A 15398-nucleotide genomic window follows, 5' to 3' on the forward strand; every position below is an offset into this window, starting at 1 on the left:
ATAATCATTTTTAAGGTAGTTATTTACAAGTGATCAGCATGAAAAATGCTATAAAATAAAATATTAAAACATTTAAAATATTATAAATATATATATGAAATAATAATGTGTGTGTATTTATAATAAAAAAAATAAAAAAAAAATAAAAAAAAAAAATATATATATATATATATACATACATACACGGTATCTCACCTAGGGGCACTAAGTGAGCTAGGACTGCCTCTGGTGCTCCCTAAAAAAAGTGTGTACATGATGTTGACATCTTTTACTTTTGTCTCTTTGTAGAGTTAACAGAAGTGACGGACAATCTTGATGATTCCTTCACAGCCCCATAATGCACCTATGCAGATGGGCTCAAGAGAATCACAGGACATAGCCAACCGGAGCAATCAGGACTCCCACTTCACCCTGGAAAGAGTTCAGGGCATGAGAGAGAAGTTGTTCATCAAGGGCTTGAGATATCACCCTCCTGAGAACAGACAGGAAATCAAACCTGAGGTGATGATTTCCATGATTTTCGTTTGTCCAAACTGCAAACCTCAGATTTCAGACTAACAGCTGAGAGGACTGGTCAGAGAGAAGGAGAGAGAGAGAGAAAAAAAACTGTACAGAACATTTTTATACTTTTGTATCTTTTTCATCAAAGAACAAAGAAGAAAATCTCTAGTGATGTTTTTGAAGATTGTGTGGATATGTGTTTAAGTGGGTAGGATCGAAAAAAACATTTTCAAACCCATTCCGAGCCAAAACAGTCCCAAACATTCCCACTCCAATCTTTATATTCCAACATGTATTTATGCAACAAGCCACGCCCTCTGATAGACCGGGAGAGAGTCTACGAAGAAAAGGATTGGTCCACGTAAATGTGGAAGTTATTGGCCCAAACATGGGATTGGTGGGAAACTCCAGAGACAGTGATTGTAATCGTAAAGAATTATGAATCAGAAGATATGATTGGACCATAATGATTGTCAATCAAGAGATTGTTTTCAGAAGGGTGACTTGATTGGAAGATTTTAGGTTGCTCTAAACACATTTCTTTAACAAACTCCAACAAACTCATGCTTGTATGAGATGCCTGACCAATTTCTGAAGTATTTTTGGCCAAACTGCTCTGAAATAATATTGAAGCATTTGTTGAAGTTTGTTGCAGATGTGTGAAGAGACCTTTATTTAGTTGTGTTATTAGCCTGCAAGCATATTCAAGACTTATTTAAAACCTCTTTCATATCCAGAATTATCATAATTCAAATACTGCTTAGGGAAAAGTTACTCGAAAATCCCAAATCAGCTATTTAGTAGAAACTATTTAATCCATCTACTGTATGGTTTCTAACTAAGATACCTAAATATCGGTCTCTGTTAAGTATTGAATATACTTCAGAGAAAGGAACATTGTGATATGAGTTAAATACAGTCATTAAGGTAATATCAGGCTCCTGTTTAAAAGGGAAATCATGCTTCATCATATGACTTTATTTCTTTAGTCAAAATATTACCATGAGTTTTGCCAAAAAGAGTGCCCTATGTCACCCCTTTTATACCTCTTACCTGTCATAAAGTGCTCTAGTACTTTTTCTAATCATGATTTTATATTTTATTTATGACTGCATAACTTTATCTTGTACAGACATTAAATTAATTTATTTTATTTATTAATATTTATTGAAATTAATTTCTCTACCATAATCATTGCCCGAGTGTTTCTAAAGAAGTGTGTGTGGGAGTTTTGTTTTTTATAAGAGCGAGATTTCATCTGTTTCAAATGTTTTATGTGTGAAATTTTTGTATATGTTCTGTCTGATATGTCCCCCTCCTCTTCTGTTCACAATGCATTCTGGGGAAAGAAATGTCCTCTGTCCATCAGAGAGAGGGAAAGAGAGCTGTGAAAGACAATGATTGGTTGGAAGAGAGAAAAGGGGAATGTATAATGGCTCAACATGTTTATTATAGGACATGTTGTATCGCTTTTACTCTTGGGGGGTTATCAGAAAAAAATCTGCTACCAATGGGAGTTGAAAACGAGACCCGTTGGGCGTCAATAAAAGAGTTATCGCTACCATGCTTCTGTATGTTGTCGTTTTTTGAATATTCAAGACAAACACTTCTTTAGTAAAAAAAGTTTAACTTGTTCATCACATTATACATAGAATTTCAATCGAATCAAATGAAATTACATCTACATGTAAATTTCAAATTCGCTTAAAAAAAAAAATCTGCTTTTACACTAGTTCTCACTAGTTTAATTCAGTCTAACATTTTGTTTCACTGATTAACACTCCATTTCCAGGCTACTATTGTAACATTCTTTAAAGGGACAGTTCATCCAAAAATGAAAGCTTCATAATTTACTCATCCTCATGTTGTTCCAAACCTGCATGACTTTATTCCATGCAGCGTAGAGCATAAGGGTTTGGAACATCATGAAAGGGGGTGAACTATACCTTTAATTATGCTTTTTCATAACTTGAAAAGGACAGAGAGATCTGCCAAACACTGTATACTAAGACAAATGAACAACACTAAATTCAACCAGTCCATGAGTAGGAAGTCCATTTACCAGAAGCACTTGTTTACCTGAAAAAAACCTGCATAGTATAAATGAGCTACAGTAAACTGAATCAAATGGTTGGTCCTGAAACACTGTCCTAAAACGGTTAGACCCAAGGAAGGACTCTGGTCTGGCAATAGCCTCTTTCTCGCAATTGCACTCTTATTGACTTTTTTCCTCATAATTGCAGAATAATTTCCTGCTATTTAGACATTATGAATCACAATTGCATCAAAAGGGGGCCTTGCAGGACCTTAATCCATCCTTGGTTTAAACATGATACAATCATCAAATTAAAATGCTATACAGTAACATTAGAAATCTCATTTCAATGAATTTCCTCTTCCCATTAATATCACTGCTCAATTCTGGTCTGACTATGTGAGGGTTTGGGGCCGTTCACACAGGATGTATTTTTTGACGGACGTGTTTGGACGGACCGTTGCTCTCGTGTCTCGAATATTTATGTCTCGTGCACGACATGGCGTCCTAAAAACAAGGCACTCAAGTTACAAGTTTAACTTTTAAATAAAACGTCTCTAAACCTTGCATTTTCTTGTCATAGTAACCTACTCTGCGTCTTGCATTTTTAAACACAAAGACGCGTTCTGTGTGAACGACCCCTTATGCTGCGTTCCATTCAACTCAGAAAGTCTGAATAACTTCCACAACACTTTCGTTTGTATTATATCACTCAGTGAGACACACAGTTCATGATAAACATCTGAGTATCAGGCCTTTAAAGTGCTTTTAAATGGATAATTAACGTAAAAATTAAAATGAATTAAAATTCTGTCATCATGTATTCACCCTTATTTTGCTCCAAACCTGTATGACTTAAAGAACACAAAAGAAGTTCTGCGGAACACAAAATATATTTTGAGAAACGGAATGCAGCACCAGCTGTTAATGAGAGAGAGGATAAAAGGAGATGAGATTTCTATCTGCTAACGTTACTGTAACGAAGCCTGCTTGAGTGAATTCCCCCTCCATATGATACACATGGTACATTCCTAAACACCAATTAAGTTTAAAAAATATATTGTTTCGTAAATAAACAACATTGATAGAATAAAAAAAAAAAGACTTTCCAAATGAAAGTAAAAATAACTAAGATGTCATAAACATCTGTGTTCATGTCTGTGGATGTTCGTTTTCCTCGCTGTCGCTACTGGAGGGCAGATAATCCGCGCCTATCTTCCGTAGTTTGGCTTGATAATATCTCTTCTTGGCCCGTGCCGCCTTCTCCTTCTGTCTCACTGCTTTCCTCTTCTCCTCCCACACACACTGCTGCAGCAGCAACAGACTCATCGTCTGCTGATGCTCCAGCTCAAACAGTTCCTGTCGACGTGCCTCCCATTTTGAGTCTGAGGTATAAGAGTCCATCGGCGGTAATGAATTCTCAACTGATCCTCTGGCAGGAGCACGTGGCACCGCAGGCTCTCTGTGTATCATATCAAAGTTTGCACCCCTAGTCCCTGATCCCAGCCCTGAGGTGCTTCCTGCAAGGGTTGGGTAGATGAGGGAGGGACGACTGGACCTGGAAGAGACTGAATGTGAGCAGAGAGGAGAGGACACAGTGCCAGGAGGAATCCCAGAGTTGAAAAGTGGGTGAGTAGGTGAAGCCAAACCAAGTTCAATGGCTAAGTTCTCCTTGCTGTCTACCTCCTGTAAAAAAAAAAAAAAAAAAGGAAGTTGAACAGCATCATAATTACTGTACATTTGTGCAATAAGAGTCAAAAAGGCATGCAGTACATGCAGTAAACAGGAAATGTGAAGTGATTGCAACACTGGTGAAAATAATAGTGTATGGAATACAGAATATTACTGTATATAACAACCCTTATATAGTTTTCCTTTAAACAATTCTACATTTATTCTACATTTATATAATATTTAAATAATTATACATTTATATAATATATAATGATATTGACCAAGGCAGCATTTATTTGATAAAAAATACAGTAAATAAATAATCATATATTTTGTGAAATATTATTACCATTTAAAATAACTCTTTTCTATTTTAATATTTTAAAATGTAATTTATTTCTGTGATGGCAAATCTGAATTTTCAGCATCATTACTCCAGTCTTCTGTGTCACATGATCCTTCAGAAATTATTCTAATATGCTGATTTGGTCCTCAAGAAACATTTATTATTATTATTAATGATGAAATCCATGATACGTTTATTTCTGGGGGGTTTTAAAGTTCAAAAGATCATAATTTATTTAACATTTTTGTAACATTATAAATGCATACTGCCACATATCAAGTATTAATTCCTCAAAAAAAAATCTTACCCCAAACGGCAATATATATATAATTATAAATGTATATTCATTTTCGCCAGTGTTGCAAAATGCATGTAAAATGTCGACCTGGTAACACTTTACATTTTAACATGTAAATTTTTCATGCCTTGTACATCATAAGATAGTCAATCATACTTTTTGTCATAAAATCTGCGATATAAAAGAAAACATTTAGCTTAAGAGGCAATCATTTCAAGGCCGATTTCAGTCTTACATCATTCTGACTGTGGTCAGCATCTTCATGCTCACTCCCATTAGAGCCTGAAAGCCCCATCACTGCAAGAGAGAGAATGACTCAATTAATCTCCTTCCATGTATAATTACAGAGTTGACAGCCGGGCAGAGGGGTAGTATATCATCCTGTAGTAGAGATGACATGACTATTAATTACCTGCTCCAGGTGAGCCGCCCCTAACTGAGGCATAGCTGCCATCTCCATCTACTTCCTCCAGACAGGAGATCAGGTTTGGCACCAGGGCAATGACTTCTCTCTGCACCTGACAGAAACACACACAACCACACTGAACATCTGCTACTAGAAGTTCCAAAGCATAGAAGTGAATTACAGAAGCGTGAGAAATACTTCAATTTACCTGAGTGAGGGCAGACACAGGAAGCCCACCTGCCTGCTGTTCCTGTCTCTTCTGCAGCGCTACACGACATTCCACCTTCAGTCGTTTCCACAGCGTCTTCAGAGACCCGATGCTGCTGGGGGGTCGACTAGGGAACGCCGAATTGAAGGCCTGAGCCAGCTCTGCCCATACAGCGTTCCGGTGCACAGTAGTGTTGGTGTCTTTCCGAAAGTCCTGGACTGTGTCCACCACCGCATGGATTCTCCGAAGCAGGAAAAGCTTTTGCTCCAGAGTGAAGTTTGGCATGCGGTACGTCATGGTGGTCAGCATGAGTGTATTTGTGTGTTACTGGGTACAAAGGCTTACGTTGAGGTACTATGTGTTACTTCATTTATAGAAAATCTATAAAATCACTATTTGTTTTTATATTCAACAGAACAGTCTAGTTTAAAAACTGTAAGTGTTACATGTAGGCCTATAGTTTTACATGGCAACATTTGCAGTATCACAGTGTCAGTCTTTGAGTTTTACACTCCAGCATTACAGGAAGGTGAGGTCGGTTTGGTCCCGTTATGTGCAGTGTGCTTCCAGAGTTTCAGGTGCAGTGATATGTTAAACTCTGGATGCCACAGGTAAATATGAGTGTGTGAGGTTGCTTGATCATCGGTGCTCAACGGAAATGCATCTGGGGTCCACCTGATGCGCAAGGGGTCACCAGGCACACATGTGAAGTCTGTAATTCAGCAGACAGAAAGCAAAATGAAGGGACTAGTTTTTTAAAAACTAGACCAGATTTTAATATTTGCTCCACCTCTTGCAAGAATTAATGAAACATTTGATCTTTGGGGGGGAAAAACCCATGTGCTCCATATATTAATTTATGAGAATCGGTTCTTTTGAACTGTTCGTTTCAAAGAACCGGTTCATTAAAAAAAAAACGTTCAGCAGTTCTTCTACGTCGTGACGTCGTCGTTAAAACGTAGGGATATAAAGCCGTTTATAATTTTGCTGTATATTTCTTTCTTTTTTCGATTATGTTTTGTTAATATTCATCGTTAATCTTCATTGTAATTCTATTTGTTCAAGTTTTTTACAACTATTATTCAGCTCATAAAATTAAATTAATTAAAAAAACAAGTAATTTATAAACTAAATGTAATTTACAATGTACGGTAATATTCGTTTACACCTCTTGGTTGAAAATAAAGTTTTTGCATTTATTTAGTTATTATTGAAGTTATCATTGTTATTTAGTTATTGAAGTAGCCTAATATAGCTCAAATCCTATGCTTTCATTCTCGGCTCATTACGATTCAGTCCGGTTTTGTGAACCAGTTCACAAAACCGGACTGAACCGACTCATTGCATCGATCAGACTCAAAAGAATAATTCGTATAGGAATCGCATCGCTATTATTACACGCAAGAGAACGAACAAAGCAAAAACAAGCTTTTAAATCCATGACTTGTCTAGTACTACAGGTGCGGTTGGAGCAGGCTGCATTTTATTTGAATTATTATAATTACGAATCCACTGTCTGGTTAGCCACAGCGCTAAACCCGAGCATCGCACTACAGAAGTAAACCCGAGCTGCGATGTAAGACTAGATAGAGCTCACTGTTTTAATGAAGCTCTCGTGCATTACACAACCGCTAATGACAAACTGATATTATATTATTTATATTGACCCTACTTACATGCAATCATCAGTCTGACGATTTTATCCCGAATATATTACACTTTGTCCCCACCCCCTGGGTTTAAGCGGTCCGTAAGAAATTTAAACAACAGACTGGGGAGACACATGCGCAAAAAGACGCTCCGGGCGTAAAAAAAAAAAAAAAAAAAGAAAAGCAGTTCACCCATTTGTGCATTTCATATGATTTATATACCATTCTCATGAGATCTGTTGAACACATATGGTTTGTGCATCCGGCAAAATACACAAATCTACGCGTTTTAACAGTAGAAAGCGCAGGACTCGTTTTATCCAATTGACCGCCAGTGTGGTGCAGTCTGTGCAGTATTGAACAGCGCGATTGGACGCTGCGCGATGTCAACGAGGAAGCGAGAAACACATGCATGCAGATTGCAGAACGAAACATGATGGAACAGGGATGCGACTGTGCATGGCTACTGGACCTAGTATGAAAGAAAAATACACAAGTTTTCCATTTCACCTCCTCTCAAAATAGAGGCACAATCTCTAATGTAAGTGAAACGGAGCTCGATAGAGGTGTTGTTATACGATGATAAAAACATGGAGATTATCCCTGCTGGAAAATACAATGGTACCGTGTCCTGTTAAAAGGTGACTGAAGTCATACTTTAAATAAAAAGGTAGCAAACCGGTACAAAACCTACTTTAGTAGTTATCTTTTGGAACGTGTACGTTAGCTGGTCATTTAACAAATTAAACTTCTCATTTAAACCAGTTAGTGTTAATGTTAGACCAGCTAATGACAAGATTGGACCACTTTGATGAATCTCTGTCCAGAACCAACTGTCATGTTCCAAAACACAGCAACTAACAGGGTAAGATTAGTACTGTTTAATGGTGTTTGTTTACTTGACATCATCTTACTAATCCTACACTTTTGTCAGCTGAACCCCTCTGACCTAAAATGTTTACCTGAAGTATGTTCACGGTTCTCTGATGTCAGTTATTAGACAAACGACATGAAGGTAGCATAAAAAAAGAAGAAAAACATTTTTTTATAATGAATAAAAATACATTTTTTAGTCAGGGTTTTATTATAATTTAGAAAAATAATATAAATCTCACCCACTCACTACTTAAAATCACAAAAATAAAATGTTTGTAAATGAATAATTGATGATGATTTCATTTTCTTCTTTTTTTCATTAGCTTTTTATGACCTCATAAAACTCTGACCCAGATGGACACTTGATTAGAGTGAGAATGTAGCCCTGGACTGATATAACTACACTGATTTGATTTGATAGTATTGTAAAGGCCATTGCGAGCGTTATGTATTTATTCTCATTTATTTATTTATTTGTCTTCTGCCATGTGAAAAACTTCAGGAAGTCATACAGTAATGAAAAATGCTGTAATATTTTTGTCGTGCTCCAGAAGTCTTCAGCCTGTGGTGTGGACCGAGTGAGATGGCATCTGTGGGGTCTGCTGTGATGGAGATCGCTGTGCTTGTGGCTCCAGTGACTGCGCTGGAATTCCTGGGGGAGGATTTCTTGTTGACAGGTGACTGACATTCATTCTTTTAATGAACAGGTAGCAAATCATCAAACTAAAAATCCAAATACATAAAATTATGCATGATATGACTCATGGGTAATTTTGAGGTGGTTTCTCTCTGCAACCATACGTTTCTCCAAATGTTCTTGTTTGATCTAGTTTACATTTATTTAATCCATTGGTTAACATTAAAAACTATAATATCCTAAGTAGTTAGAGACTAGAAGGTCTTTAAAACCTTGTTGTATTTTTATCCCGCTGTAACCTATAAATCATTCTCAAACACCCATAATGGAATACCCTGCAATACCCATAATCTGCTGCAAACAAATATTACCCTTACCTTTAGATTAAAGATGTAGGATGTCGATTCAGGGTCCTCGGCGGTGCCTCTAACCAGTTCAATCTTGAATTCGAATGCACTGGGCGTTTAACAAAATAATACATTTTTCATTACAAAAATCATGAAATATTGATAGGGAAAAATTACTCTTAGACTTGTTTAAAAAGTTTTACGAATCATCACAACATGATTTTGTTTTATTTAAAAAGGTTCAGAATTCCAAAGGCAAAAAATAACATGAACACGTAAAAGTCTTCACCCGAAAAAAACACTCCAAGGCTTTTTATACTTACTCTGTTCTGGGCCGCCTTTTAACTATGTTTAACTGTCATTCTAATACAGCTAATTCCCTTATAAGGTCAAACTTTGGACTTATCCTAGTCCTTTATTAACATAAGCTTGCAGAAGCACATATTCAAAATATCTATTTTCGTTTCACACCTATTTTATGCAGCACATACACAAAAGCTTTATTTGGCAAGTTTGACTATCGCAACGATGTTCACAGTTCCCTTTATATATATATTAAAAATACATGTGGTCTTAACAATCTAAACATATTGAGTCCACATACACCCACAAACATAAGTTCCCAGGCCAAGCTCAAACTAGGCTTTAAGTAATTTGAGCTTGTCCTGCAAATTCAACACATCCTCATTTGAGCAGTTTGTTTCATTTTCAATCATAAAACTGTTTGCAATGTGTATTATTTTCCTATTTAATCAGTCAACTTGTCTGATATTTTTTATTAAGTGCTGTGCACAATGAATCAGTCCATTCTTAGGGAGTTGAGCCTTAGTAGAAGATCTTCGCCAGCGCCTGTCTCTCCTTCTTCTCCGTCTTGTGAGCTCTCTTCGCGTTGTCCCTCTGGAGGTGTTCAACTATAAGATCGTCCATAAAAATCTCAACCTTGTCTGTTACGTTAACATTTCTTATTTCTGGGTCATTTCCATCCGTTACATTCAATGCATGCAGATAGTCATTAATATATACCATTTCCTCAGAAGAAGATTTGTCAAGGAATTTATCAGAAGAAGATTTATCAGAATTCATAATCATTTGTTCTTCAATATTTATTACAACCTGCATGACATAGAGATCAGAAGAGTTTGATATGTAGGCCACATATATGACAATATGAAACGCCTTGTATACTGTTACCCCTAACCATAGTTTTCATCAAACAATGAGTTCTGGAACTGTTTTTGTCATGTGATTTGGTATTTCATGTTCAATTTACTAGGGCTGCACAAATAATTTTATGGCTGCTGCGATTAATTGTGAAAAGTATTGATAACTTCCCACATAATTCTGTTTCTATGTTCTTGCAGTGATTAAACAGAATCCAAGACATGTCTGTTGAGGAATGTAATGGCTATAGAATAGCCTGTATATAATAACATGTAATGCATTCTAATATTGCTTTTCTATAATTTATGCAAAAAAAAAAAAAAATCATGCTGCTAAGGGGACCAATGTGACCATTTATTCTCAAATTATGTGCATATTCTGCAAATGATTAATGAATATTTAATTAATATACTCATCTTTTGCACTACCGTGGTAACTTGCCATTAAACCTCATTCTCAACCTTGTTTTTTGCACATTTCTTTCCTTTATTAAAAGAAAAAAGTGCTTGAGAAATGCAGAAATCTCTTAATATTCATAATGTGAATTTATCTCGATAAACAAGTTATTAATTTGATACTTTCCTGCAATTGTGTCATTTTTGTTTTTTAGGTGAGGGACCAATCCTCTCTGTTTACAGTCTTCAAGCATCTACTAAAAAATTTGCATCTTTAAATGTTCTCCATAACTACCGTATCCATGGGATACGACCTGTTAGAAAACATCAGTCTGGAGGGAGTCAGTTCAACAGTGTAATGGACAATGACGAGGAGGAGATAATTGTTTTTGGAGGAAAAGGAGTTCGGCTTGTCAGCTTCAATTCTGCAGGACAATGCCTGAAGCTGATTGGTCCACTCTTGGAGCTTCAAGACTGGGTGCTGGACATTCATTGGCTAAAAGCACAACCCCACACATTGTTAGGCATAGCCTTGGCCCACAATGCCCTGTTGCTCCTAGAAGCAGAATCTGGTAACATTCTCTCCTTCTATTCTTGTGTAGAGTCCTGTCTTCTCTACTCGGCACTTATGATTGGTCCAAATTGGGACTCTTTAGTGCTGGTGGGTGGGACTGTTTTCAACCAGCTTGTGCTGTGGAGGCCCACAGGGACCAAACCCACTGGCCAATCCCAGGTGGAGAGACGTCTACTGGGCCACAGTGGAGTCATTTTCAGTCTTTGCTACCATCTGAAATCTGGGTGGCTGGCGTCTGCCTCGGATGACCGCAGCGTTCGTTTGTGGAGCGTGGGCACATTGGGTGGAGATGCAGGTTGTGGAGAGGAAACACCAACATGTCTTCGGGTTCTTTATGGGCACCAGGCACGGGTCTTCTGTGTCAAGCTTACACCCAGCCGTGTATTCAGTGCAGGAGAAGATGGAGCGTGCCTACTCTGGGAATGGGGAGGTGAGGGAAAGGTGGGATGTACGTTTAAAGGACATAGGTCAGGTGGAGTGAAAGCTCTGGCTGTCAGCGGGGGAAGTATAAGCTGTAGGGAGAGATGGATGGCTACTGGAGGGGCAGATGGTGGGGTGAGAGTGTGGAGAGTGGCAGAGGAGAAGAAAGACAGTAAGGAAACTCAGGCAGAGACTCAGCTGGATCTGGAATTTAAAGGGCAAGGTTGTCCCAAAGTGGTCCGATTAGTGGGTGAGGACGAATCAAATACAGTTCTGGTCTGTACTGATCAAGGAGAGGTGTGCCTTAGTCAAGGTGACACCTGGGATGTCATATGGCAAGGAGGAGCAGAATTCCAGTCATATTGTGTGATGGAGATCACAAGCATCCAAGTCCAGAATTCAAATTGCACTGTGTGGGTGTGTGCAGTGGGTAATCTGAACGGAGGTGTCCAAGTGTTCCTTATAGGGCAGCCAGGTGTGGGAGTCTTGCTAAAAGCTGGACAGGGTAAAGTTCACTCTGTACTTTGGGTCAAGGGACTGTCTGGAGGGTCCTGGAGTTGGTGTCTTCTGGCTTCAGGCTCTGAGGGATTGGTGTACCGGTGGACAATAAAGGTGATGGAGGATGAATCAGGCCTGCATATGAAAGAGGAAACTCTTCTTCCATTCCTGCTGCCACCCTGTGCCAAACGCTGGCTGACTGCTGCAGTTACCTTGCCACAAAGAAAAGGGTCATACCTGTGTGGTGACCGGAGAGGGTCACTACTGCTCTATGCCGAAAGAGAAAAGAATGACACAAGAAATGGAGGAGAAAGAAGAATGGACTCACAAGATCAAGAAACCGAAAACCGGCAAACGCAAATTGGCGGTCCTATATCTCCCATCAGTACCCTTTACGGAGTCCATGGGAAGCAAGGTGTGACTTCCGTGTGCGAGTATCAAGACTTATGTTACAGTACAGGTCGAGATGGATCTGTAAGAATACTAACTGTTGAAGAAAACACCCTGAAGGTGCGTAGAGTTCAGCGGGCCTGCAGAGGCATGGAGTGGCTGGAGAAGGTTCTGTTTCTGGGCTCGGATGCACCAGAGGTACAAGGAAAGATGCTGAATGAGAGAATTGAGAAGAGGAAGATCGATCAAGAGAGTGAAAGCGTAGCTGAGGCTCGGTTTGTAATGGTTGGCTTCCACTCTGTCCACTTCATTATATGGGACCCTCACCGACAAGAGAAGCTATTATCAGTTGCCTGTGGAGGCGGCCATCGATCCTGGGCCTACAAATGCCCGGTACACACCCACACAGATCCTCATGCACATGCAATCGGACATGGTACCCTTGTGTTCATCAAACACGGAGCTGTCATGGCATCACGTTCATTAGCATCCACAGAAACCGATGTGAATGGACACACCCTGAAAGAGGGGCTACATGGGCGAGGCATCAGCTGTGTGTGTCATCTTGGTAGTCTCACAAAGACTAGAGAGTTGTCAGAACTTTGGGAGATTTTTGTTACCGGAGGGGAGGATACCACAGTGGGTGTACTTGCCATCAATCCACAGAGTGGAACTGTTAAAGTGCTTGCGGTTCTAACAGACCATATCTCAAATGTTCGTGCTCTGGCTGCCATCAGAAGAGAAGAAACGAATGAAAGAGGGAGAGGTGACCGGACAGATACCTCCTTGTCTTCTTTGGTGTTCTCAGCGGGTGGCCGGGCTCAGCTGCAGTGTTACCGGCTCTTGATTAGTTTGGATGAGCAGCAGGGTCAGCCGATCTGTCAGGTCACTCAGATAGCTGGCCATCGATTGGATGAGCAGTGGGAACGGAAGCGGAATCGACACAAGACCATCAAAATGAACCCAGAGACGAGGTACTTACGTGTTTGTCAAAATACTCTCTACTTTCCAAGTGTGGAACTAGAGTTAGGTTTGGGAAGTTATTTGTGTTGTCTTAAAGGGATATTTCACTCTAAAATGAAAATTCGGTCATCATTTACTCACCTTCATGTTGTTTCAAACATGTATGAATTTTGGGAGGGTTGTTTGATGGTTGGTAGTAGTTGTTTTGAAAATGTATGACCACCAGAGAGCGGACAATACAATGTACTCCCTCCCATTTACTGTGCAAATGCTTTCTCGTGTTTGCAGGTACATGTCTATGTCTGTGGTGCGTAATGGGACTGAATATGTTCTGGCTCTGGGCTGTAGTGATGGTGCAGTAAGGTAACTTGGTTTGAGATTAAAAACATATTACTTAAAATTAGTTTCATGTTTTAACATTCTGTGATTAATGCATTGAGACGGTGTGTGTTTTCTCTTTTAGGCTGTTCAGTGTGACTGAGAGCAATAGGAGTGTTGACATGCTTTGGGAGTGTTTTTACCATCAGCGGTGTGTGCTCAGTGTCGCCACCTACAAGCTGGAGGACTCCCAGGGCAGAAAGTAAGGAAATGCTGTACATTTATCAAAAACATTGTTATTCCATGTTTACATTATTTCTTAAACTTATTTGCATTTGTCCATCACTTTCGGTCTCAGGCTTTTGTTGCTGTTCAGTGCCACTACAGATGGTTGTATATCTGTGTGGGATTTAACAGCAGTTTTGAACAGTAAGGCTGGTGTCAGCTGGCAGGGTGAGTCATACATACACCAGAACATAAACACTTTTTTGTTTTTTGATTATTTTTAATGTCTGTATAACTGTTTTTTTTTTTTTTTTCTGTGGTTAAGAAGAACTTAAAATTATGTTATTTGTATGCATTTATTATATATGTTAAAGGTATAGTTTACTCTAAAATTAAAAACTTTCTTTATTTACTCATAATAATAAAACATTATTATTAGACTTTCCATGCAACTGTTTTACATACAACAACATCTCATAGTGACCACAGCTATTAGGCTCCAAAAATTACAGTGCATTTGCTCTGATTTAAAGATGGAGTATGTGTATTCTTATAAATAAAGAAATAATTTTGATCAATTACAAACCCAAGAGCATTACAAAATGTTATGCATAAAAAACTGTGAAGCTGTCCCAAAACCCCACAGTGTCGAGTGCCATGAGGCACGAGTCTGGTAATAGAACTTTAAAATATGTTTTTGTCAATAATGATTTACCCTTTCTTTGCTTCAGGCCCATCAGCCCCTTTCTTTTCTATACCTGTCCATCAAAGTGGAGTCAATACACTTGCCTTATCACCGCAGAGAGAGATGGGGCAAATGGAGGGAAACATGATCTCTTTGGCCAGTGGTGGAGATGATGGACAGCTGTCTCTACTGAGTATCAAGATTGATCAGAAAGAGCAGGAGAATGGAGGCATGTCTCTACAGCTACTTTCTCATAGGTCAGTGCCCCTGGCACACTCTTCCCCTCTCACTGGGCTATGTTTACTAAGCCCCACCCTATTGGTGTCCACCTCACCAGACCAACGCTTGTGTTTGTGGAGTGTGAACAGCGATGGCCTCCGCCCACTGAAGGTGCTGTTCTCACACACCGCAGATGCTGCTGGATTGTGGGCGTGGTTTGGGGTGGGACAAGAGGGAGGAGCCTGGGTGGTTGTTTGTGGCCAGGGCTTACAATTGTTTCAGTTAACGGAAAGAGAGATGGATGAACCAAATGAAACTGTTAACAGGAGTGCGAAAGAAGAGGAAAGAAAGAAAGTGATATTTTCACATTGTGTTTCAAGGACATAACACTAAACATATATAACACATGTTAAACTATATAACATACATCAGCACTCTTTTTTATGATTTATAAATGAAGATGCCAAAGAATTGTAATTGTAAAGTTTGCGATTTTCAAATAAAGATCTTTTTAATGTCATATTTTTTACTGTGCCTGGGAAAGTATCAATATCGAAGTTTCAATATGGCCTA

General features: G+C 38.9%; 3 protein-coding genes across 10 annotated transcripts in view; 2 read left to right on the forward strand and 1 right to left on the reverse strand.

Annotated features, from left to right (window-relative positions):
- celsr3 (cadherin, EGF LAG seven-pass G-type receptor 3) overlaps window positions 1-587 on the forward strand; it is a 45458-nt gene extending 44871 nt beyond the window's left edge. For all 3 annotated transcript variants that reach the window (XM_079896147.1, XM_079896149.1, XM_079896148.1), the window contains exon 36: window positions 289-587. In XM_079896147.1, coding sequence (XP_079752273.1) covers window positions 289-316 — 28 coding nt within the window. In that variant the 3' untranslated portion in view covers window positions 317-587. The remainder of the gene's footprint in view (window positions 1-288) is intronic.
- Window positions 588-665: 78 nt separating this feature from the next.
- On the reverse strand, window positions 666-7255 carry fsbp (fibrinogen silencer binding protein). The gene is made up of 5 exons (XM_079896157.1): window positions 7145-7255; window positions 5469-6180; window positions 5267-5372; window positions 5090-5151; window positions 666-4222 (listed from the first exon to the last, which is right to left on the reverse strand). Exons 2-5 carry the CDS (start codon window positions 5775-5777, stop codon window positions 3689-3691), a joined length of 1011 nt encoding a protein of 336 aa, XP_079752283.1. The 5' UTR covers window positions 5778-6180; window positions 7145-7255; the 3' UTR covers window positions 666-3688.
- wdr6 (WD repeat domain 6) lies at window positions 4118-15346 on the forward strand. 6 transcript variants are annotated; one of them, XM_079896155.1, is made up of 7 exons: window positions 4118-4165; window positions 8545-8670; window positions 10749-13389; window positions 13667-13741; window positions 13842-13958; window positions 14055-14149; window positions 14653-15346. In XM_079896155.1, the coding sequence occupies exons 2-7, from the start codon at window positions 8577-8579 to the stop codon at window positions 15210-15212; spliced, it is 3582 nt and encodes a 1193-aa protein (XP_079752281.1). In that variant the 5' UTR covers window positions 4118-4165; window positions 8545-8576; the 3' UTR covers window positions 15213-15346. The 6 variants fall into 6 exon arrangements, with proteins under 6 accessions (XP_079752281.1, XP_079752278.1, XP_079752277.1 ...); XM_079896152.1 differs by lacking the exon at window positions 4118-4165 and adding an exon at window positions 5682-5756; XM_079896151.1 differs by lacking the exon at window positions 4118-4165 and adding an exon at window positions 7396-7982.
- Window positions 15347-15398: the final 52 nt, after the last annotated feature.

Source organism: Squalius cephalus, assembly GCF_949319135.1.
Source record: "Squalius cephalus genome assembly, chromosome: 16".
In the NCBI taxonomy this organism is placed as follows: Eukaryota; Metazoa; Chordata; class Actinopteri; order Cypriniformes; family Leuciscidae; genus Squalius; species Squalius cephalus.